The 24,618-nt window shown below is 57.6% G+C and overlaps 1 protein-coding gene across 2 annotated transcripts in view; it reads right to left on the bottom strand.

The window, feature by feature from the left end:
• EXOC6B (exocyst complex component 6B) overlaps positions 1-24,618 on the bottom strand; it is a 114,747-nt gene that overhangs the window by 9,743 nt on the left and 80,386 nt on the right. The window contains exons 19-20 of one of the 2 annotated variants that reach the window (XM_032224100.1): positions 23,975-24,116; positions 17,865-17,938 (exon numbers count right to left, since the gene is read on the bottom strand). In XM_032224100.1, coding sequence (XP_032079991.1) covers positions 17,865-17,938; positions 23,975-24,116 — 216 coding nt within the window. Of the gene's footprint in view, positions 1-17,864; positions 17,939-23,974; positions 24,117-24,618 lie in introns of those variants that run through there. The other variant, XM_032224101.1, reaches the window with a different exon arrangement.

Here is a 24,618-nt window from a genome sequence, read left to right as displayed (position 1 = left end):
ACTAGGACACGTCATCAGTGCCAGAAAGGGGGGGGGGAACTGTGGGGTCCCTGGTGCTCTCTGAGCCTATTTTTCCTGGCAGTTGAGTTCCAGGACTCAACTAGAGAAGATCATCAGTCTTAGTGAAATGATGTTGCCTAGTTTGGGTCAAGAAACGTCTTCAAGAAAACAGCCAACCTTTTAGACCATCACGGACCGGACAGTCGTTGTCCTCCTCCTCCTCCTCTCTGCAAATCCCACCCCCCTCTAGCACTGATAAAGTTACCTAGTTGGGTCATGAAACATCTGGAAGAAAACCACCACTCTCAGAGAGCACCTGACTTCAACCTGAGCTGCAGAGCTCCTCCTCCAGGGAGCCCCCGGGGTCTCTGCCGCCTCTTCCACTGAGGAAGCCTCCTCAGATAAGCCTCACCTTACCCACCACTCAAGCTGGCAGTTTAAGAGGTGCCCCACAGCTGCATCCCAGAAAGCAGGGAGTCAGCGAGGCGGACGGGCACTCTGGGAGGTGGGCTAGCAATTGGCCTAACCCCCAATGCCAGCCAACCCTCCGAGGAGCCTCCTGGAACCTGTCCGTGCCCATCAGGGAATGCCAAGGCAAAGGGTGCCGGGCCTGGCCCAGCCTGCCTGCAGCCTCACTCCCCAGGAGCAGCCGCCCGGGCCCTCCAGAGGCCACAAAGAGGATCCCTTCTGGAGCTGGGGCCACTTGCCTCCAGGGGCTCCAACACGGGAGGCTTTTAAGAAAAGACCGGACAACCGTCTGCCTGGGATGGCATAAGCTCTCCTGCTTGAGGAAGGGGCTGGACTAGAAGACCTCCAAGGTCCCTTCCGGCTCTATTCTCTTCCGTTTCTGGTACACACACACACACACCCCGTGCAAGTCTTTTCATGGGAAACCGGCTGCAGCCACAGCTGGTCTGTGAGGGAAGCCTGGCAGGCCCCCCCCAGCCCCCTCCCCAGAGCGTTCAGGCTGCGCTGAAGCTAAGCAGGGCTAAAGCAGCCCCAGTGCCCGGCTGAGCTCCGACTGGAGCCACGCAAGGACCTGCAGAGGGCTGGATCCGGGCCTGGCGTCCCAGGGAGCCTGGGGTGGAAACTCCGGGGAGGAGCCCTTGGCACAGCAGCAGAGGATTTATGGCTGTTTGTTGCAAATGAAGAATAACTCTGGAAGCCAAGCAGGGATCTGGAGCCAGGCAGGAGGCTGGCCTGACCCCTGGACGGCCCTCCCGCCCCAGGGCCTCTGCTCTGGAAGCAGGTTCTGGGGGTCGGGAACCGGGTCGCCCCGACCAAAGGCAAGAGCTCTGGCCCAGGCCCGGCCCCCGTGGGGGAACTGCCTCCAGGCCCTGCACCAGCAGCAGCCGAGATTTATGGCCTGCGCTCCGCTTATCTGCCTGCTGGGATAAGCCAGATTTACGGCCTCCGTGTGACTGTGAGCCTGGGCCCCGGCAGGGACTGAGCACCGGCCTGGCGCAACCCTCGGACGGCGAGAGGGACAAGGCCAGCCTGCTCGTCCTTCGCAAATGCCCGGTGGCCCTCCCCCTGCGGGGCTGCTGGCCTCTATGGAGACCCTCCTCCCTCCGGGAGCTGCTTCTCCCAAAGGGGCTGTTTCCAAAAGTTCCCCCCTGAAATCGTTTCACTTCTTCAGTTCTACTTGAGGTTCTAATGCAGTGTTTCTCAACCTTGGCCACTTGAAGATGTCTGGACTTCAACTCCCAGAATTCCCCAGCAGTGGTTAGGACAGTGTTTCTCAACCTTGGCCACTTGAAGATGTCTGGACTTCAACTCCCAGAATTCCCCAGCAGTGGTTAGGACAGTGTTTCTCAACCTTGGCCACTTGAAGATGTCTGGACTTCAACTCCCAGAATTCCCCAGCAGTGGTTAGGACAGTGTTTCTCAACCTTGGCAACTTGAAGATGTCCGGACTTGAACTCCCAGAATTCCCCAGCCAGCATTCGAAACACTGTTCTAATGAATCAGATCCGCAGAAGATTCTTGGATGAGAAGTGAAACGTTTTCAAAGCTGAGCAGGAAAATCAGAGCCCGCTCTCTTCTCTACCTGGAAACAGCAACTGGCACGCTGAGGGATGCAGCCACGCCCTCTTTCCAGATGCAGAGGCATTCCAGTGCCTGGCATCCCGACCCCTACCATGGCCGCCCCCATCTGGAGGACCCGGGGGGGGGGGGCAAGGCTACCCTAGTGCTTCCGCCTAGGTTGGCACAGCCAGCTTGCCGGGCTGAAGGCCCCCTCAATGCAATTAAAAGGCTGATGTTGCTGCATCTGTGTTTGGCCGAGGGGGGAGGGGAGGGGTAGGGGAGGGGGTCCAGGGGGGGGGCTGTGTGTCTGGGGGTACCTGTGGCTGAGCCTGCCTGCTCTGTTCCTTGCAGCTGAGCAGAGGTGTTGGTAGAGGCCAACTCAGCTGTGTCACAGGGTTTATTCACAGCCTTGAACCTCTGCCATTGTTTGACATAGGGAGGAGGCTCCCCACCATGTTCAGAGGGCACGCAACACACACACACACACACCCAGAGGGAGCCCATTTCTGTGTGTAAACCTTGCGGAGGTCACGAACCCTTTAAAACAAACAGAGCTGAGTCCACGGTTAGAGGGAAATAAAAGGAAGGGTGCTGCTCCCAGCCAGGGCAGTGGGGCAGAGCCACAATGGGGCACAATCAGAGCTCGTAAATCCTTTGGGACGGAAGCCCTTGCCAGCCCCCTTGATCGGCTCCACCCGAGTCCCGGAGGAATCAGCACTTCGGACAGTGTCCGGCGCTCGGACAGGGCCGGGCCTGGGGAGCTCCCCATCCGCAGAGCAAGGGTGAGGGCAGAAGGCAGCCCAGGACCTCCCCAAAGTCCACGGAGGAAAGCCCCCCCCCTAACTCAAACCGGCCCCCTCCCAGATACCAAGAAGAGTGTTCTTGCCCAGGTGAAGCATCTCAGCAGAGGGAGGGACGGCTGGTCAGAAGGGATCCCGCTGAGGAGCATCACTTTCTGGTCCTCGTCTAAGTTCGTTCATCTGGCAAGACCCCCTTTATCAGCCCGCAATGCGGGACACAGAAGGAGGAGGAGGAGGAGGATGAAGGTCAGGAGAAGCCTCCCACCAGTAAGAGCAAAGGAGCCATTGAGCCAAGTGGGGGGGGGGGCCCTTCAAGGGCCCCTTGCAGTTCTTTACCCTCCTGCCATCCTGCTCAACGGGGCAGAAGGGGAACCGAGAGGCAGGGATGCAGGGATCAGAACTCTGAAACGGCATCAGAGGTTGCAGGCAACAGTGGGGTTAAATATCTCCCCTGGTTTCTGATGTGCAGCTTCAGATTTTGCTCCATTAAGGTGGGGCGTGAGAGACCCTCCCAAGGGGAAGAAGAAGCCTCCTTGCTGGGAATTAAACCTCAGCATCTCCACTGAAGCCAGGAGTGAAATTCAGCAGATTCTGACAGGTTCCGGTAGCAGACATTTTGAGTAGTTTGGAGAACTAGCACATGCCACCTCTGGCTGGCCTCGCCCTCATCTATTCTTTGCCTCCCGAGTCCCAGGTGATGGGGAGGGCATGGGGATTTGCCACGCCCACCAAGCCACGCCCACAGAACCGGTAGTAAAAAAAAAATGAATTTCACCACTGAGCGAAGCCCTTGGAGGACGGGTGGGGGACCATGGCCCCTTTATGACTTGTGGGCCTGAGGAGGGCTGGCAGTTGGAGTCCCAAGTCATAAAAGGGCCATCGTTCCACTCCCCCCCGGGAGCCTCCCAAAGGGGAAGAGAAACCGTTCGCTTTCTGAGCCGAGGCCACTGCCAGTTGAGCAGAGCCTACAGCCAGAGAGGAGCAGGAGAAGAACCCAAGAGGTCCACTCATCCGAACTCCCGCTGGCTGGACCTGAGGCGGTTGGGCTGCCCCCTCCTGTCTGGAGAGGTGGGCGAACGGACTTCTCCCGGTGGCCCCGGTGCCCCCTGCAACCGGGACCTGATGGCAGGCACCGTCCCTCCAGGGCTCCTGGCCAGGGTTCCAGGCCAGGCCGCGAGCAGAGCAGGACTGCGCTCACCCCTTGGTGAACCCACCGAGGATTCTGCTGGAGAAATGATCAGGCCGGAGTGGGCGATGGCTTTCCCTGCTGTGCGAGAGGAGGACTTGGCAGGAGGAGCTCCTTCGGCTTCCACAGACGCCGATGCCGCCAGCAGGTCGGGCTCTGATCGTCCTTGTGGAGACAGAGGCGGCTCTGGAAACCCTGATGGAGCCTGGGCCGTTCCCCTGGCGGGCCAGCCTTGGCTCCAGGGCAAGGCGAGCCGTCCGTAGGTAGGGGCAGCTTCAAGACCTTCTCAGCCCAAGGATCCACCTCGTCCAGGGACAGATTTCCCTCCCAGGAAAGCCCCAGGAAGACAGGGGAGCCTTCCGTGCAGGTGTCCCACCACTCGGCCTCTGAGGCTGCCCGAAGGCTTAGCCCTCTGGGTCAATGGCAGCAGCGCTTAAGGCTTCCGTGCCGCTTCCCAGCGCTCTACAGCCCTCTCTGAGCAGTTGACAGAATCAGCACATTGCCCCAACAATCCGGGTCCTCCTTTGACCCACTTCAGGAGGACGGAAGGCTGAGTCAACCTTGGTCAGGATTGAACTGCTGGCAGTGGGCAGAGTCAGCCTGCAATGCTGCCTTCTAACCACTGTGTCGCCACACCGAAACCTCTGCTAGCTTTATTTTACATCCATTTCTCTTGGAAACTCCTGAACCATGAAACGAATCTTCTCCTTTTATCTCAGGACGGCTAAACTTGGGTTAGGAGTCTAAGCGAAATCTTTCAGAAATCCCAATAAAATACGTCCTCTGGGCCCCCATGATTATCCCTTTCACCCCTTTTACAACCAGGCAAAGCTCCTGGTCGGATGAGAAGCCCCCCCCCCCGCCCCCCCCCCCGTCATCTACAGCCAACTCCGAGGGCAGAAGAGGCAGGGGGAGTCTACGGCAGCTTCCTTTCCAGCCGGTTTCTGCACAGCCGGCCGAGGACCGAAGTGGGGAAGAGCCTGTGCCGGCCTCCCGTCCGACCGCAGAAGGAAGGAGGTCAGTCTGAAGCGTCTCCTGGGGAACACCCTGGGCTGCTGTTTGCTTTGGGCCTTCAAGTCACTCCTGGAGCAGCCTGCCTGCCTGCCTGCCTGGACAGGTCCCAGCTGTTTCCTTGGCAAGATTTTTGCCCTGGCTTTCCTCGTCTGAGGACCGAGAGAGAGAGAGAGGGACCAGCCCAAAAATCACCCGGCTGGCTTTGGGCCTGGCAGCTCTCCTGGTTCCTAGCCTGCTGCCTTAAGCATGACCCCAAACTGACCCCCCGTGGCTCCAAAACAAAGGAGTGGACCAATTCGTGGGTGTCCTGGGGAGGAGAGGCTGCCAGCCTCGACGGGGAGGCCACCCAAGGCCACCTGCCGGGAGACTCGCTGCGCAGTTGGTGGGCGTCTGCCAGAACAGGCCACCTTCCTGGCACGAGGCGGAGGTGTAAACACGCTGAGGAAGTGCACAAGTCTCTGCGCTGAACAGCAGATGAGTGGCGATCTCGGCCTTCCGCTGTTGAAAGGGCTGAGGATTTCTTTCTGATCTCCCTGGGATTCCCAGCAGCTCCTGCTCAGCCCCTCCTGGTGGTCTCTTTGAACTCCAAGAGCTTCCTGGCTTCCTGCTTCAACTCCCTCTTCTTCCTTCTGGGGATGCGCACACACAAACACACACACACACACACGCGCACACACACCCTGCCTTCACTTGGTGCTCACACTTATTGCACAGCCGTAGGGACACAAGACAGTCATCACTGCTGGTAGCCACCAGGTTGTTTGAGTAGCTTAAACCTTTCCGAAGGGATTCTTCCCTCACACTCTACAACGGGGCTCCCCAAAGTTAGAGATCTTAAGACCTGTGGACTTCAACTCCAGAATTCCCCAGCCGGCGTTGTAAACCCCTGCTCTACGACATCAGGATGTAAGAAGGTTTCAAATGAACCTTGAGAGCATCAAGTCCAACCTGCCACCCAGAACAGGAGCCCAGCAGAGAGAGGAGTGTAGGGGGGTATAAGGGATGGAGGGTCTGCCCAGTCTGAAAATGAAAAAAGCAACCTTAGGAAGGCCACACCTGGAATCCTGCATCCAGTTTTGGTCACCACATTACAAAAAAGATGCTGAGACTTTGGGAAAAGTGCGGAGAAGAGAAACGGAGGTGATTAAAGGCCTGGAGGTTAAAATATACGGAGGAGGAGGAGGAGGAGGAGGAGGAGGAGGAGGGGGGGGGAGGAGGAGGGGGGGGGAGGAGGAGGAGGAGGAGGAGGAGGAGGAGGAGGAGGAGTTACAAGAACTGGACAGGGCCACTCTAGAGAAAAAGAGGACTAGGGGGGGGCGTGATGGCAGTCTCCCAGTATTTGAGGGGCTGCCCCAAAGAAGAGGCAGGGGGTCAAGCTATTCTCCAAAGCACCAGAAGGCAGAAGAAGAAGCGACAGGTGGGAACCGATGAAGGAGAGGAGCAATCTGGAATTAAGGAGGAATTCCCTGAGAGGAACCGGCCAGTGGAACAGACGTTGCCTCCAGAAGTCGTGGGTGCCCCATCACTGGAGGGTTTTAAGGGGAGTCTGGAAATCCACTTGTCTGAAATTGCATAGGGTCTCCTGCTTGAGCAGGGGGCTGGACTAGAAGACCTCCGAGGCCCCTTCCAGCCCTATTCCAAGTGAGTGATCAACCAGTGATCGAACCCCTTACAGAGAACGCTGGGCCAAAGCAGTTGTGGGGGGGGGAGATCAGCTCTCTGCACAAGCACTTATGCTTCCCTTCGACTCCACATCTGTCTGGAGAAGAAACCTGACTCAGATGCTCTCTTTAAGAACCCTCTTTTTTTTTTCCCAATAAAGAAATGGAAACACATGGAGCGATCTCCCCCGCTGCCAAATACCACGTTAATTCTAAAAAGGCCCTTTTCATTAGGTGATCTATACACAAGGACTACGGATTACAAAAGCAGAAAATTAAATTGTAAACTGTACGGCACAGAGAAAGGGAGGGAGGGAGGGAGGGAGGGTGTCAGGGAGGCCAGTCCTACCTCCTGCCCTTGCTAAGGAAGGAAAAGGCTGCAGGCTTCCATCATGTTTAAGGGACAGGCCACCAAGTGGGTGAGCCTATCTTTGGCGCCTCCCCAACCTCCCCAGAGCAATGCAGAGGGCTTGCGTGTCCCGTCTTCCTTCTCTTAACCCTAATGGGGGGATAATCTTCCATCTGCCTCCTTTGCAGCCCCAAGCAGGGACACCCAGGGGAATGCAGGAATTGTGTCGGCCTCCCGCATTTCGAAAGAGGCGAAAAGGTAATTCTCCACCCCAAAAACTGTTTGGCCACCGTCACTGGCCTGTAACCAGATAGTGGCCACGGCGTCTCTCTCCATCCAGAGAGAAACAGACTCAACGGGGCTAAAACGCCTGAAGAGCAGTTGGGGGAACTGGGTAGGTCTAACGAAGAGAAGGACCAGGGCTGACACGACTGCAGGCTTCCAATGTTTGGGGGGGGGGGCTGCCCCAAAGAACAGGAGGGGGTCAAGCTATTCTCCAAAGCACCCGAGGGCAGGAAAAGCAGCAATGGATGGAAACTAATCAGGGAGAAGCAATCTAGAACTAAGAGAAATTTCCTGACAGTGAGGACACTTAACCAATGGGAAAGCTTGAGAAGGTTATTTTAAAAAGCTCTCGTCCTCCAGAGCTTCATTTCATTTATTCACCCGCTAAGATTTCTAACCATGGGAGCCTCTGGGTGGACGGCCTGGTGGGTGTCCCAGGAGCTAGAAGTCCCAACCACCCTTCCTCCGAGGGCCTGGAAAAGGAGTCTTTGTTCTCTCCGTGGGCCCAGACGCTCCACCCCCTGGGGCTGTTTCTCCTGGAGGCCTTTTCTCTGCCTATCCCACTTATTGATCCTATCACGCCGATATCCCCGCCGCGCACAGATAACTGGAGCCATTAACCCAGAGGTGAACTCTGCCGCCCAGGAGGATCCGCACGCAAGGGGCTCGGCTCTCGCAGCAGCTCTCTCCGCCAAGGGCTCTGGAAAGCAGGCTGGGCCCAGCCGGCCCCGGGGCCCCCCCAGGGGCTCTGCCTTCCCTCTAGCCAGGGCACCCCCGGGACTCTCCCCCAAACCGCCAGCTGCCCCGATGCAGCCTTTTCTAAGCCTTGTAGCCTCTTCTGTTTCTCTTCCGCACCCAGAGAGTTTCCCGGCTCTTTCCCTGGGACGACCCCAACCGCCTCTCCTGGGGGTCTGGGGGTTTGGGCTCCAGGCTCCTCACTCCAGGCCATTTGGGGAGATTCCTTCATCGAGGGGGGCTCTTTTTAAACCCCACGGAGCCTTTGGGTGACTGACAGGGTGCTCAGCTGGGGGCTAATCTGGGGGGCTGAAAGGGGGGAAAGGGCCAGATTTTCATCGCTCGCTTTATTCCCGTTTCACGGCCGTCTTGAGTACCGCTCTTCTCATACGGAAAAGCCAAGTACTAACAGAAGTTATTTTCATCAACAGAAGTTGAAGTTCAGGAGTCCCGGGGGGGGGGGGGGGCTCACGTGCGCAGCTGGAAGAGGGGGCTGGGGAGGGGGGTGCGAGAGTCCTGGCTGAAGGTTGGAGAAAGGAGCGGAGGAGCCAAGCCCCCCCAGACGGGGGAGAACCAGGAACAACGGGGGATCTCCAACACAATCAGGGAGGGAGGGGCAACTATTCCATTGTTCCTTGCTCTCCACCAGGAGCTCCCCTGACCCACCGAACAGGAGCCCGGTGGGCTGCATGGCCTGTTTTCAGCTGGCAAGGAAGGAACAGGCCGGCTCTGAGCTTTGTGTCCCACAGCAGCTCCCCACACACGGGGGGCTGGTAGTGGTGTCACTGCAGGGCACGGCTGCCCTTCTCTTTGCTGGAGAGCCCCCCCCCCCCAACCTGGAAGGGCGGAAGAACCAAGGAGACGTCGACCCTGTTTGGATCCCAGCTCAAACTGCTCTTGGGCCTCCCGTCGTCCCGTCCCATGTCCCCCACCCAGGAAGCCCCCTTGGCTCCCTGGGAAGCAAAGCAAGACCTCCGTCCAGCCAGGATGGCCCTTTGTCCGGACTGAGCATGGCTGGACTAGAAGACCTCCAGGGTCCCCTCCAGCCCTATTATTCGCTGTCCTGAGACCCACAGGGGCTCTGGAGAGGTTGCAAGAAAGGAGAATCTCTGTAGCTCAGGGCTGGCATGGGGGGCCCTTCCTGGTCTCCTTGCAGGCGTTTCATGACCCAAAGGACCCCCCAACATAAAGAGGTCATGAAACGCCTGCAAGTAGATCAAGCGCCAGAGAGACCCCACATGGACGCCTTTCCTACAAAATACAGCCAGCGATTGGCACACACGCCCCCCCCCCAAAACCCAAAACGAAATACAGCCTTACGAATCAGGCTCCCCTAAGCCCCCCAGGCAGCTTTTCCAACCCCCCCCCAAGCCTTGGAAGGAGTGAGGTTGCGGGGAGCCCCTCCAGGCCCAGCAGAAAGCCCCCCCCCCAGGGAGAGAGGAGGGCTGGGGCTGAGCCTGGTCAGCTGCCAAGGATCCCAGCAGCCGCCACCTTTGCTTGCCCTGCCAGGCCTCCCCTCCCCAGCAGCCCAGGCTCCCAGCCAGGAGCCCCCCTCCCTCCCTGCCTCCCTCCCTCCCTGCGCCAGTGCTGCTGCGGCTGCGGCTGCGGCTGCTCTTATCAGGGCCCGGCGTTTATCACCCGCCGCAGAGTCCGGGGAGCCCAGGAGGAGGGTCAGGTGTGGGTCAGGGCGTGGTGCTGCCCGGCTGCTTATCAGGAGTGAAAAAGTGAGGAGTCCACCTGGCTTCTCTCTGGCTGTTAAGCCTGGCGGGTCAGCCAGCATAGCAGCGGGTCAGCCAGAGTTCAGCACCGTAGCTGTGCCTGACTTATCAGCCACCGGGAGTTCATCAACTCCTTCCACCTTGCAAGGAGCCGTTTCCTGCAGGGAGCCCGGCCCCTCCTCGCCCCCTCCCTGGGCTGGACCGCCAGGCAGCCGCCCCCCCCTCCCTCCCTGGGCTGCCGGCATGTGCTGGCTCACGACGGGCACTCCCCGGGCGGCGGGCAGCGCAGGGGAGCCAACGACAGCCCTCGTCAGCAGAGCTTCAGCCCCGGGCAACCTGCCCTGCCAGAGTCCCCAACGGAGCGGGCGTGGCGGGCGGGCGGGCAGGCTCCGGGCAAGTTGCGCCAACTGCTCAACCGGTCTGGCCTCGAGCAAAGGCCCCGTTCTCGGTGGCTCCAGAGAGGCGCACACCTGCTACCAGCGGGCACCGGGATGCCCGGCTTCGCCCAGCAGGAAACGCCTGGGGGGGGGGAGAGAGATTCAGGGGCTTCCCAGGGCTGGCTGGAGGGAGGGAATCCAGGAATTGCCCAAGGGGAGGGGGTTGCCTGGGGGGGGGGGCAGGGGGAGGTGGAGAAGACTGTGGTGAGCCAAAAGATGCGAAGCTTCGGGAGGCCTCGTCTGCCTGCCGGGAAGGGGGCCCTGCACCCCTGAGCCCCAAGAAGCAGATCCGGAGGAGGAGGAGGAGGGGGCTCTTTCTTGGGAAGGCCGGAAGCACAGCTGTTTTATGCCAACCCCCTCCCCAATCCCTCAGGCCCAGTTCTGAGCCCCCTCCTCTTCAGGATCTCCTTCCATGATTCCAAAAAGCCATCTTGCTCCAGCTAAGTGGGCAGCTGGGGCCGTGGCCATCCTCCCTGCCCGGCCCTGGGGATCGCCCTCTGCCCCACCCCACCCCCACCCCAGGCAGCACAAAGCCCAGAAAAGCCCCCTGCACACCTCTTCCCCCCCTGCTGCTGTTTGGATGCCGCCCTTCCACAGCTGGCGAGGGCCCCCTTTCCCTCCGCTTCCGGCATGGCTGTGCCACAAGGAATGGCCTGTAGGAGCCGGCCAGCTGCCTCCCCCCGGGTCTCTCTGCCGGCTGGCACCAGGAGGCGAGCAGGGTCTGCGGGGGTTCAGCCCCGATTCCCACCTGCGGAGGGGGGGGGGGATCCCACGATGCCCGAGGAAGGCAGGGCCACCAGCAGGTTAATTGCAACTGCTTGTCAAATGCGCGCATCTCCACACACGCGTGCACACGCACACACACACACAGACACACACAGAGAGCACATGCAACTCCCTGGTTCAACTCCCAGTGACCTCCTTGTTTTTTCCAGAATCTGGAGATTCCTGTCAGCCAAAGCGAAAGGCCAGGCGGAGTTCAAGGTAAGAGTTCTTGGGAAGGAAAAGCTGCCCGGACTTCAGCTGCCTCTTTCCCACCCAAAGCACCCGGCAGCTCTCGGCACAGCCGGCCCCAAGGCCTCCCCCCCCCCCCAGCCCTGCCTGCTGTGACCCCCGTTGCAAGGGGGAGGCTCCGTGGGGGCCCTTGGGGCTCTCTGGGCTGGGGGGTTTCCTTGCAGGCCTTTGGGGGCTGAGGAGGCTCCCTGGTTGGGTCTGCAGGAGAGCCGTGCAAGTATTCTCCCCCTTCCTTCTACGCCCTCCTTGGCCACGGTGGAGAGGGGCAACACGTCGCTTTTTCTCAGTGCCAGAAGCACCTTTGAGCAGCCACTGAATGAACCCTCCTGCACGGATCCCAATCCCCAGGCACAAAGGAACCAGCAGACCAGGAGGGAGCTGGGAAAGGGCTCTGGAAGGCCAGCTGGGGGGCCCTGAAGGAGGAAGACCTGGGCAGTGGCAGCCTTGCCAGCCGGGCCATTGGGGAGAGCGGGGGGGGGGCAAGGGCCCAAAGAGATTGTTAGCCTTGTGAGCCACACAACAGAGACGCTGCAATTAGCCGGAGCCGACCTGGGCTGGTCTCCAACAAGCCCGTCCGTGTCTGTGTGTGTGTGTGCGTCCGTGCGTTCCCCGGACACCGCCTGCCTCCACCTGGGCCACGTCTGACAGCCCCCCCGTGAATGAAATGTGACGCCACCCGCCAAGGGCTCCTCCGGGGCTGCCCTGTCAGCTGAGAGGGGCGTGTCAAACAGCGCCCCACCACTAGGGGCGCTCACGGGCGGCTCCTGTGGCTTCAGCCGTGGTGGCCCAGCGGTTAGAAGGCAGCAATGCAAACTCTGCCGACTGCCAGCCGCTCTTTCCTGAGCACCACAAGGCTGACTCAACCTTCCGTCCTTCTGAGGCCGGTAAAGTGAGGAGCCAGGTTGCTGGGGGGGGGGAACACTGGCTCTGTAAAGCCCCCAGGGAGGGCTGGGAGCATTGGGAAGCGGCCCGTGAGTCCAAGGGCCACGGCCAGAGGGAGGGTCCGGAGGGGGGGGGGGACAAATCTGCAGGAGCTTTGCAAAAGATGCACGGAGACATTTCATCCAAAAGCTGGAACAGTGAAGAGGGTCCAGGTGGTCCTCGATTTACAATACTCCATTTAGTGACAATTCAAAGTTACAACGGCACTGGAAAATGTGGCTGATGACTGTTTCCCACCCTTATGAGCACGACAGCCTCCCTGTGGTCACATGATCCAAATTCACATGCTTGCAACTGGCTCCCCGGTGAAGCAGGGCACCCCTGAGGACATCCAGCCTCTCCGCTGCAGAGCCAGCAGGGGAGTCCCTCCCAGGCGGGGGCTGATCTCCTCCCCATTTCCTTCCTGGGCGTCCCAGGGGATCAGCCCCGCAGGGGGAAGGAAACCCCTTCCCAGGACTCTGGTCGCCCCAAGGGAGCCGCTCCTCCCAGAGACCTTCTTCCCGGAAGGAAAACCTCTTTCCCCGGGAGGTGGGGGAACTGACCTGCTCCGAAGGGGCCCCCGACCCACCCCACACCGAGCACAAGTTAAGAGGGCCCCTTTCCAGCCCGGGCTCTGCCGTCTCCCAGCTGCAAACCCTGGGCCCGGCCCCTCTGCCAGCAGCCTCTCGCTCCCTGTCTGCTCCGGGGGTCTCAAGGGGGCTTTTCCCTTGGGCCCCTGGCTGGCCTCTGACTCACCCCGTCCTGAGCTTTCCAGCCCCTTGGCCAGGAGAGAAGAGGCTGCCCCCTCTCACCCCCTTGGGCTCTGCCAGGGGTGGCTCCCCTGGGAAGATCAGTTCAGACAGCTGGGCAGCCCCCCCTTCCTTGGTTGGGGCCCTAACCCAAACTGGGAGCCCCTCCCCTCCCCGGCTGAGTCCCAGGCTGCCCTGAAGCCCCCCCCCCCCCCCATGGACCGGACCTGGGAGCTGAGTTATGAAGGTGGGAGGCCCTTCATCTAAGAGGACTCTGGCCCAGGGACCGAAATGTGGGTTCTCCTCCGCAGAGGCCTCGGCTTTTCCCTTCCGGCCTCATTTCCTTCTCTTTGCACTTATTTGCATTAAACCCCAAAGAGAGGAAAGCATTTTACACGCTGGTTAACAAGTGGCCTTGCATTCATTGTCCAATTCTTCCCCCGTTGCCTCCTCTTCCTCCCTCGGGCAGAAGGCAGCCTCCACACCGCCAGCAGCAGCAGCGGCTCCAAGGAACGTCCGAAGGAGCCACGGGGGGGGGGGGGGGCGTCGGGGCCACAGGACACGTCCAGACAGCCAGGCAGCCCACCTGCCCCCAGGGCCTCTCTGGGGAGCCACGCCTGGCCCTGGCAGAGCCCAAGGGGGTGGAGAGGGGGCGGCCCCTTCTCTCCTGGCCAAGGGGGCCGGGAAGCTCAGGAGGGGGGTGGCGCCCCACCCTGCAGACCTGGAGGGAGCCCAGGGGGGGAAGCGCTCTCAGCACTCAGAATATTATTTATTCTATTGAATCCCTACCCCCTCCGCCTGGCCTACAGTGCCTCTGGGCAAGGGACTACGAGGTGAGTGGCAGCAGGAGCCCCAGGGGGAGGGGGGCCCTTGTTGGCAGCCCTGGGGGGAGTTGGGGGGAGGGGAGGGAGGCCCCTGGAGCACGAGGTCTTTTTCTGCAGTGAGGTTTCTACTTTGTATGACAAAGTTTGAGCAATCCCACCTCCGTGATTTTCCCTGCAAATTCCGGGTGCCCCACCCCCCACCCCCAGCCGCCCAGTTCCTCGGCCCAGCCACCTTTCTCCAAAGGGGGAAAAGCTTTCCAGGAATCTGGTTAACCGACTTGAGAGTTCATGGATGGCAACAAAAGGCCTGCCTCTTCAGAAGCAGAATTAAGGCCAGCTTAATTCCACAGAGGCCGGGAAAAGTCGCGGCTGAGACCATCAATCCACCTGCCAGCCGGTGAGCTCGGCTGCCTGGATTCTCTGCAGGAATTGCACCGGCTCTTCTCGCCTGAGAGGCTGGTTAGGAAGAGGAGGAGAGGAGTCCGGCTCAGACACCCGTCCAAGCGAGCGCTCAAGCCAGGAAACTGGAGCTCAGAGCCACCAGGGAGACCGGCTGCCTGCTCAGCCACGGCGGGACTCTGGCCAGGGCCGAGCGGAAGCTCCGGTTCATCTCCATTAAAGGACGAGGGAAGTGTCAAATTAGGGAAGGAGGGCAAAGATTTGTCTGTCTGTCTGTCCGTCCATCTCCATATCTCTCTATCTATCCATCTGTCTGTCCATCTGTGTCTCTGTCTGTCTGCCTGCCTGCCTGCCTACCTACCGATCTATCTATCTATCTATCTATCTATCTATCTATCTATCTATCTATCTATCTATCTATCTATCTATCTATCTATCTCTGTCTATCTATCTATCTATCTTTCCTTCTTTCTATCTATCTATCTATCTATCTATCTATCTATCTATCTATCTATCTCTATCTATCTATCTATCTATCTATCTATCTATCTATCTACTCTATCTATCTATCTACTCTATCTATCTATCTACTCTATCTATCTATCTATCATCTATCTATCTTTCTATCTTTCTATCTTTCTATCTATCTATCTATCTATCTATCTATCTATCTATCTATCTATCTATCTATCTATCTATCATCAATTTCTTTTGTATACCACACAATCAGCACAAAAACACCCCACGTTCCCAACAAAGGCAGCCCCCCCCCCCAGTGGTTTTAAAACCAGCTGCACTTGGACAGAGGGAGACCAGGGTTCTCCATCCTGCGTTGCGACATCAAATGAAACCCTGATCTGGGGACACCCTCCCAAAGCGGGGGACAATGCTGACCTGGTGGAAGCAACCAAGGGAGGGAGCAGAGGAGGCGTTTTCATCCTACAGGGGAGGAGGGCAGCCTGGCTCAGGCTGAGACCAAGGAACCAGGCGCCCCAAACGAAGCCCCCCCTTGGCACCCGTGGATTGGGGCCCAGCAGGGAGGAGGTAAGCCTGGACAGGCAGGAGAAGCCACTGTGGTGGAAACCATTAGATCCCAGCACTGCCATATTTAGCCTATGTGCAAATTGGGAATGGCTACGTGGGCCAACACACTTTATAGCAAGGGGGGGGGAGGCGCTTAAATCCCTCCCCCCCAAGAGACCGATGAAAAAGAGACAGAAAAGGAAGTTACCAATTCACGTGTTTCCCGTTGTTTCTCTGAGCTCTTAATGATATAATTTAATCTTTTAACTATTTTTCCACCTGTTTTAGAACTTGTGCGCTGCTCAGCGGCCCTTACATAAAAAAATTAATTACTCAACCGATCAATCCATCCTTGTAGAGGCTTCCACTGGTGGCTACGGAAGGCAAATCCTTGAGGAATCTTTTTGCAATTTCAGATATTTTTGCCAAAGATCCCCATTTGCCTTGCAATGGGGACGAATTACACCTAAAAACCTTTGACGCACCAGCTGTGCCAGAGAACCGAGATCTGTGGATAGGTGGCAAATATACCCAACACACCTTCCTCCTCCTCCTCCTCCTGTTTCCCCCACAACAATCTCTCTGTGAGGCGAGTTGGGCTGATCAAGGGTGATTGGCCCAAAGTCACCCAGCTGGCTTTCATACCTGAGGTGGGAACTGGATTCCCTGCCTCCAGCGTTTGAGACCTGGTACCTTTGCCAGTAGAGGGTTCAACCTTGGCAACCGGAAGACTTGTGGACTTGAACTCCCAGAATTGCCCAGCCACTTATAGCAATTCTGGGAGTTGAAGTCCACAAGACTTCAAGTTGCCAAGGTTTGGCACCCCTGCAATAGACCACGTCGATTACCTGTACAGAATAATTCAGTGTTTCTCAACCTTGTCAACTTGAAGATGTCTGGACTTCAACTCCCAGAATTCCCCAGCCAGCGAATGCTGGCTGGGGAATTCTGGGAGTTGAAGTCCAGACATCTTCAAGTTGACAAGGTTGAGAAACACTGGATGCTTTTACCAACTCAACTCAACAATCAACAATCACGTGGCCAAATATAAATTCTAGTACTCTTTTTAGCAGACTATCAGTTTGAAATTCTACCCATTTTCTGCCAAGGAGGGCTGCTCTCCAGCTTCTCACCTTCATAGGTTACAGAAGTGGACTGGAGTCATACTTCACAAATGCAACGTAGAAGACGGCCGATTAAATGGAGGAACCGACAGCAACCCTTGCAGGGAAGACGCTGGAAGGGCCGGCATCAACCAAGCCTTTGGCCGGCCTCAACTGAAGAAGGGCTGCCAAGGAACTAACTGGGCCCTTTGATTCCCTGGATGTTGGGTTGGTCAAACCGCTGAGCCCAATTCTGGACATGAGAGATCGAGGGAGGTTAAGACTGAAACAGGTTCTGGGACCCTGAAACCCGACTGGGACAAAATCTGAAGAAAAGCATTGGAGGGAACGGAGTACGTGGAAAACGGAGATGGCGGCGATGATGATGATGATGATGATGATGATGATGATGGCCATTATCATGTGACTTAAAGGGCCCGACAAAGAATGCCAGGGATTCCTCGGGGCCGTTTCAAGCATCTGTCGGGGATACTTTCAGGCATTGAGGTGGGGTCTCGTCTCAGGGGTCCCAAAGGCTCCCCATTTCTTGGTCTTAGTCCCATCATCTGGCGCTTCCGTCCAAGTTCCGAGGAGGGCTTCTCCATTGTGTGTGAGCAACAGGGCTGACAACCTGGCCTTTCCAGGGTGCGCTACCCCTCCCTCCAGGGCAGCGAAGGTTTGGGGAGGGTGCCCCTCTGGTTTTGAAAGCCCCCCCCCCCAACTGCCTTGGCCCAGAAGGGGAAAGCGGGAGGCGGAGGCAAGGGAAGAGAAGGGAGCCAACCCTCCCTGGAGGGTGGAGGAAGGCTTGGAGGGGCCCTCCCCACAGCCGGTGGGGCGCATTCAGCATGCACGCCCATGTCGGCCTTAGAAAGCGGTGGCACTGCATCATCATGGCAGCCAGGACAAAGCAGGGTGTCTTTCCCTGACAAAGATGGTTTAAATGAGAAAGGGCATCAGTCACTGCATCTCGGCCTCATTCAGGCTTTCTCTCCTGCCCGATCCGTCTGCGCTGCCAAGAGGTGGGCTAAGCCAGGCCCCTCTGCCTGGGACGCCCCACACGCAGACTGGCACAGGCTGCCTTCCCCACAAAGGGCTCCGCTGCTCCCATGGGAGCCTGCCAACCCCGGAGGCTGCCCCTTCCCCACCCCGAGGGCCAAGGTGTCCCTCCTGCCCACGGGCGGAGCATTCCTTCACGAAGAGACCGGGGGGGGGGGCACGCAAGGAACACCAGTCTTCTCACACCTTCCTCACACACGCAACAGGAGACAAAGCCTTTCCCCAAACTTTCCCCTGGGTAGACAGAAGTCCAACAGGCTTCTCCCGCCACCGTGCTGAAGCCCACCACAACGCAATGCATCTTGACCACAGCAGGTCACCCACCTGTGTGGGGTCCCTTCTGTCCTTGGCCCAAGAAAGCCAACGGAGCGCTGGGACACGGTGGCCACCAGCCTGAAGGCTATTGAGAGGATGGTGGTAGCTCGGAAGAGGGGTCCCTGGCCTGGCGCCCCAACCCTGCCCCCCCTCCTCTCTCCCCCCCCTCCCTTCCTGCCCGGAGACCTGACGGTCTTTAGTCACACATCTTAAAAGGAGCACAAACGGGGGCAACACAAAGACCTACTTGTCTCAAGTCGATGAAGGCCAGAAGCAGCGTGTCCCCCTGGAACCCAGGCACCGGCCCGGATCTGGCAAACTCTGTGGGAAAGGAGAAGGCATGAAAAGCACTTTTAACTCACCATGGACAGGGAGATTGGCAGACGGATGACAGCGGAGACAACGGCGGCCGGGGGGGAGGAGCGCCCCACTTCTAAGGAGTCAGGTCCCCCTCCCCGCCTGCCTTTTGTTCACCCTTCAAATTTTGTGTCATCAAAACGCCATTAATTCCCCCATCCTGACAGCAAGGAAACTGTACTAATTTGACCTGAAATTTATTCCCATGAGCCTCACTGGGCTTCGGACAAACCATTTGCAGAGAAGAAAAGCATTTGGGAGATGGGAGGGAAATGGGGAGGGGGTCTCCGATGGAGAAACTTTTCCTCTCGACACAATAAAATCTTCAGCTGTGAAATCCTTTTCAGTTCCGAAAGCTGTTTATATTTGGGGGCACTCAAGGAATTTTCTAATTTCATGCCTGTCACCATGATCCAGGCCCATTTGTCAAAAATAAATAAACCAGGCTGCTCCATTAATTATGCTGCCGCAGGAGAACGTCTCTCGCAGATATGATACCCTGGACAAAGAGCGGAGGGGGCCAAGCGCTCCCCTCCTGGAGGAGAATATCAATTATTCTGAAGGGGGCCAGTTGAGCAACGGTGGAGAAGATTCAGAATCAGGAATGAGGAACGAGGGTCTCCGGGGGGGAGAGGGGGGGGCTCTCCAGCATCTCTGCCTAAACCAGACAGATGGGCTACAGTTGTGCAGACCAGCCTCCCCGTCCTCTGCTGACCAGGAACTCCACCGGTGGAGTCTAACTAGAACCTACGGAAGACGGTGGGAAAAGCTGGTGGAAACCCAGCAACGTGGAGAAGCGGAAGGTGGGAGCCCCCCAGGACTGGCCTGCTGAAGGAAAACACCACCTTCCTCGTCCGCCTCCTTCCTTCCAGAGCTGCTCCCCGGTTGGCCAATAGACCACCAGGGAGGACCCTCCTTTTAATGGCCAAGAGAATCGCCTGATTCTCCAGCATCATCAAGTCAAGAGGCTGAAGAAATGCGGGCCGAGAGTCGCTGCCTCCTCTTCAAAGCCCCTGAGCATCCTGGAAGCCAACTGGGAAGAAAGGCCACCAGGACTGAGGAATTCCCCTTCTTTCGGCCCCCTCGGGGTCTCATAAGGAGGGGCCCTTCAGGGCGGGAGGGGGGCTTGAGAATCCCCCTTGAACTCTTCAGCCACTTTCTCTTACGGAGACGGGGGCTCCAGTCCGGCTTTCAGGAAGGACCAATCGTACTGATTTGGCTGTGCAGCCAGCCTCTTCCTCCGAAAGGGGCTCCAGGGGGCAGCTGGCTTCCCTGGGCCCAGGCGCCTCCTCTCAGCCCTGGGTAGAAGAGAGCAGGGGCCAGGAGCAGGGACCCCTCCAGGCAGCCCCCAGGAGTCAGCACTGATTCAAAGGGGTCCCCAGCAGACAGACAGCAGGGGGGAAAGGCTGGGCAGAAGCCTTGAGAAGGCCGTCTAGCGAGGAGCTCAGCTCTCAGAACTGAAGCAGCTCCTTAGGGGAGAAGGTCTTCAAAGGAAAGAAGGCCAAGGAAGCCTTGTGGGAAAAGCCCCCTTGGGACCAGGCAGTTAACCAGAGTGGCAGGGCAACCGCTTGGACAGGAGGCTCTCCAGGGATTCCAGTCGTTCTGGGCTCCTGCCTCCCCCGAGGCCCTTCTCCTCCCCCCCCCCCTTAGCAGCCCCTCTGTGCGTCTGGCTAGGGGACCAGCTGAACGGCCAGACTTTCTACGGAGGAACCTCCAGTGACCCAGGAAGGGCAAGGCCCTCGGCCCCTCTCGGCTGCAGGAAGGCCAGCCTGCCCTGCTCTGGAGGTTTTCCCAAGGAGATGTGAAAAGGAGACGTGGGGTTGAGCTTGCCCCCCCCCTAAGGAAAGGAAGAACTTGCTCCAGCCCCCCCTCCCCCCCATTAGGCACACAAAGCAGGCGCCAGAACAGGTGCTGGGAGCAGCCCCAGGAGGGACCCAGCCATTGTCCCCCAACTGCTGGGGCAACCTAGGAAATGCCTCTCCAGAGTCGGAGGGGCCCTTGAGGGGTCTTCTACTCCAGCCCTGCGAAAGATCTCACTCCTGCAAATGGTTCCCCAACCTCTACTTGAAAGCCCCCCACCCCCCCACCCCACCCCCCGTGAAGGAGCAGCCACAGCTTCTGAGGACAAAGCCTTCCACGGGTCAAGTGTCCCCAATTCCTCCTTCGCTCTGGGTTGGATCTCTTTCAAAGCCTCCAGGAGATCCGTCCCCTTCTTCTTCTCCTTCTCCTCCACAGCCAGATGTGCTGATGGCCCTCAAGTAATCATCCCTTGGCTGACCTTCCCCTGGGCTGCTCTTTGGGGAGGGGCTGACGGCTTTCTCTGCAGCTTCACCGGGAGGCTCTTCTTCTGGAGCTGCAGCTCCACCCTTGGGATCACAAGCGGAGGGAAGCTCCTTGACCGAGGCAGGGAAAATAGTATTTCCATCCGTCCGTCTTCAGGTCGTCCCTTACGTTCCAATCCCTGATTAATGAAGATGTCGCCCAAAGGCCCCAGAGGAGCTTTTTCAAAAGACAATGGGGCTTCCTTGGGTTTTTCCTTCAGATGAGAGGTTGCTTCTCATCCAGGGAGAAGAGAAGAAGGAAGTCCCGTTCCAGCCTTCTGGGAAAAGCCCCCCTGGGTCTCCCGTGACGGGCACGATGGAGAATCTCCAGAGGGGGCCGGTCCAAAACTTAAACATGGGGAATTGTTCAGAACAAGAATCTCGACATTCAGCCTCATAACCGGAAGGTTTCAGCTAAACCACAAAGTCTACCAAGTCTGTGATCTTCCAGGCTGGAATGATGATCAGTCTCAGAACCTTCCTAGTTCCATTGCTGTTCCTCCTTTTCCTCCTCCTTTTTCCCCTCCTTCCTCCTCCTTTTTCCTCTCCTTCCTCTTCCTCCTTCCTCTCCTTCCTCCTCCTCCTTCCTCTTCTTCCTCCTCCTCCTTTTTCCTCTCCTTCCTCTTCCTCCTTCCTCTTCTTCCTCCTCCTCCTTTTTCCTCTCCTTCCTCTTCCTCCTTCCTCTCCTTCCTCCTCCTCCTCCTTTTTCCTCTCCTTCCTCCTCCTCCTCTGTCATACGCCTGTTGTTATTATATTGTTTCTTTTCCATTCAGTGCACTGGGAGCCTCCCAGCCTCGCACGGCACCAAATGGAAGAGAATAAATAAAAATATGATCCCATCTCCTCCTCCTCCTAGTAAAACCATACAATTTATCTTAAGCAGGTCCATCCAGATTTATGCAATTAATTTATTTATATACTGATGTCATCTCCATGGACTCCTGGCAGTTTACATCAGTAAAAACAATAATAAACAAAATTGAAACTCCCAAAATACCAAACATTCATCAAACAAGGAACAGATGGAACCTCTCAGCACCCCGCAAATGACTTTGGACACGGCCCAGTTTTCACGGGGGTCCAAAGGGCCTTTGGGTGGCATCAACCCGTCCTCAGCGGCAGCTCCAAAAGCACGGGAAGACTGGCACTGCCTCTGCCGCCCTGGTCTCCTGGCAGTGGGGGGCCGGGAGGCCTGGATTCTGCCCGGGGAAGGCCGCCTGCCCGTCCTCAGGGATCAGGCCATGCAGGCTCAACAGTGGTTAAAACGAGCGTGTTGAATGCCACCCGAGACCCGAGTGGTGCCCCAGGAAGAGCCCGGAGCACCAGGGTAATATTGTACCTGGTATCTCTGCCAAGAGACAGGTAAGGAGCTGCAGGTGAAGAGCCTCTGCTCTGTGGGTCCCTGGCCTTTTGCTTGTGGCCACCTGGGGGCCCTCCTCCCCCCTGGCGGATCTCCTGCAGGACCTCAAAGGCTGGGAGTTTTAAAGGCTCCCGTCCTGCTCAAGGGACGCACTTGGTCCAGGCTCCAGCCAAGAGGCCTCTGGGCTTCCTGAGGGGTCACTGGGGCAGGCAAAGAGGAAGGCGGGCAAAGGCCCCTGCAGGGGGAGAGCTGCAGCATTGCCACCCAAGCTCTGCCTCACCTCGGGACTCTCGGCTCACGGCCGTTTGTGTGGTGACCGTTCACAGTTACAACATTGCTGCTTACGGCTGTTTAAGCAATCCAGTTTGACCCTTGACTGATTCAGACCACCCCTTGGCCGCCCAGGGAGAAGGCCTGCTCTTGGCCAGCGTTGCGCTGATGGCTCAGAGGGCATCCAGAGACCCTCACCACCCCTGTGAACCACCCCTGGCGCCCGGTCTCTGCCCAGCGGTGCCCAACAGCTGCCATGGCTCATCTCCAGCTTTGGTGCCTCTACAAAATCAGAGGCGTCATATTAGAAGAGAGACTGCGTCAGCCCCGGGCTCTCCCCGAAGGCCAGTTTCTCCACGATGAAAGAGCTTGAGGAAGACGCCTTGTTTGAAAAGAAGTGAAATACTGGAAAGCACAGGAGCAATTATGAAAAGGCTCCGTTGTCAACAAGGCTTCTGTTCGAGAGATCGAGCCCTGAACTCCACTTCAACTCACTTTTGCCGGGATTCTGACACCCCCATTTTTATCACTTCGTTCTTCCAATGGTGTCCCCCTGACTCCTGAAGTGATGAAAGAGGAAGAGAAGGAGAAGAAGGGGAAGACGTTGACTAGCGTATGCCATCTTTTATGGGGGGTGGAAATATAGTTTGCTGCGTTTCTTCTGCTTTGACATGGTCTGTGGAGTAATCCTGAACGTTCTTCCCAGTTTGGGGCAGAATCCGTGATCTCTCCTGGAGCCGAAGCTGGAGGAGAAGGTTGCATCCTGGATTTCCCATCTCCGTAACGCTCCAGCCTAGGTCTGGTTGATGGTCCTTCTGAGGAACATCTCAGATCTTCTTGGAGCAGCTTGTAGGCGATGGCTCCAATGTCTTCATTTTCCTCAGCATCTCTGCAGGAACCATCTGGCCTTTTCATGGGAGTCCAAGATTTCTGCTTCCCCTGACTGTGTCCGTGGTCTTCAAACCCATTTTTCACCAAAATTGTCCCCAAAATGACAGCTTTCAGTACAGTTCTTTTCTTTTTGTACAAACTTGTGATCTCCCACTTGGCTTTCAAACCCTGCCTCCAGGCGGCCTAAAATCTCAGCCCAATCCTTCTGGAGGCCCCAAGAGGTCTTCCAGGGGCCCAAAGGGACCTCTTTACAAGGGTTCTCCTGGAGGAAGGCGGGGGAACGGAAGGAAGCTCCTTCTGCGGCCACTGGCTGCCCCTGCTGCCCTTGCCCCACGGACACAGGGTGGGACCAGCTGCTCCCCCTTAAGGACCCCGGCAAGCGAGGGGGAGGGTGTTCAAAGAGACTGAGGGGGGCTCAGCTCTCCTGAGACAGGAGGACCCTGGGGCTTCTCCAAGGAAGCGGAAGAAAGGCAGCCCTGATCAGAGCCAGCTGGGCTTGCAGGAGACCAAAAGTCAGAACGGGGGGAGGAGGAGGAGGAGGAGGAGCAGGAGGAGGAGGGGGAGGAGCAGGAGGAGGAGGAGGAGGGGAAGGGGAAGAAGAGGAAGAGGAAGAGGAAGAGGAAGAGGAAGAGGAAGAGGAAGAAGAAGAAGAATTATGGGATGGAAGAGAGTGAGGGGACCCTTCCCCAGACTGTCCTGGCTTCCCTGCTCCTGAAGGGGTTCTGAGGGGTCTAAAGGGGTTGATTTGGGGACCTTTTCCCAGGATGAAGTCCTGACACTGGACGTCTCCAGCCAGGCTCGCCTTCCCACTGGATGCTCTTTCTTTGCCTGGTTGCGAGGCCTGAGGGATCCTGAACAAGATCCATTACAGGTAGTCCTCGACTTACAACACTTCATTTAGTGACTGTTCAAAGTTACAACAGCACTGAAAACAAGAGACTTAGGACCATTTTTCACACTTATGACTGTTCTAGCATCCCTGTGGCCACATGGTTTACATTTGGATGCTTGGTTCATATTTATGACGGTCTCAGTGTCCTGGGGTCATGTGATCCCCTTTTGCGGCCTTTCAGGGTGGGGCAGGGGGTTGGGCTAGAAGACCTCCAAGGCCCCCTTCCCACCCTCTCCTTCTCTTCTTCCTCTGAGGCCCATCCTCACCTTCGCAGGCGGCCACGTCCAGGCTGAAGAGCTGCAGGGCGCCCAGGGACAGCTGACGGACTTCAGCCTCCAGCAGCTGCTGCATCAGAGAGGTGGAGAGGTGCTTGCAGGCAGACATGCAGGCCGTCTGGGCCACCTTCCCCTGGAAAGGAAAGAGAGGGGCTCCGGGTGAGCCTGGGGGGCAGGAGGAGCCCGGGAGAAGAGCCCCCAGCAGCCCCCCTTCCCCAAGGACCCCTTACGGGTTGTCCTCCACGTACAGTTCAAAGTCACGACGGCACTGAAAATGGTGACTTATGACCACTTTTCACACTTATGACCGCTGCAGAATCCCCACGGTCACATGATCAAAATCCAGGCGCTTTGCCAAATGACTCCCATTTATGACGGTCACCCTTTTGTGACCTTCTGACAAGCAGAGTCATCAAGGAAGACAAGATTCACTTAACAACCGCAGTGATTCACTTAACAAATGTGGCAAGAGAAGCTGTAAAATGGGGCGGAACTGACTTAACAAATTTCTCACTCCGGACCAGCAAAGCCCAAACACAATTTAACAACTGCAATTATTCTCTTAGCAACCGTGCCAAGGAAAGTCATAAAATGGGGCGAAACTCACTGAACAACCGTCTCGTTTAGCAACGGAA

Source organism: Thamnophis elegans, chromosome 9 (genome assembly GCF_009769535.1).
Source record: "Thamnophis elegans isolate rThaEle1 chromosome 9, rThaEle1.pri, whole genome shotgun sequence".
NCBI lineage: Eukaryota > Metazoa > Chordata > Lepidosauria > Squamata > Colubridae > Thamnophis > Thamnophis elegans.
Note: the sequence above shows the minus strand (reverse complement) of the source record. Positions and strands in the feature narration are given on the sequence as shown.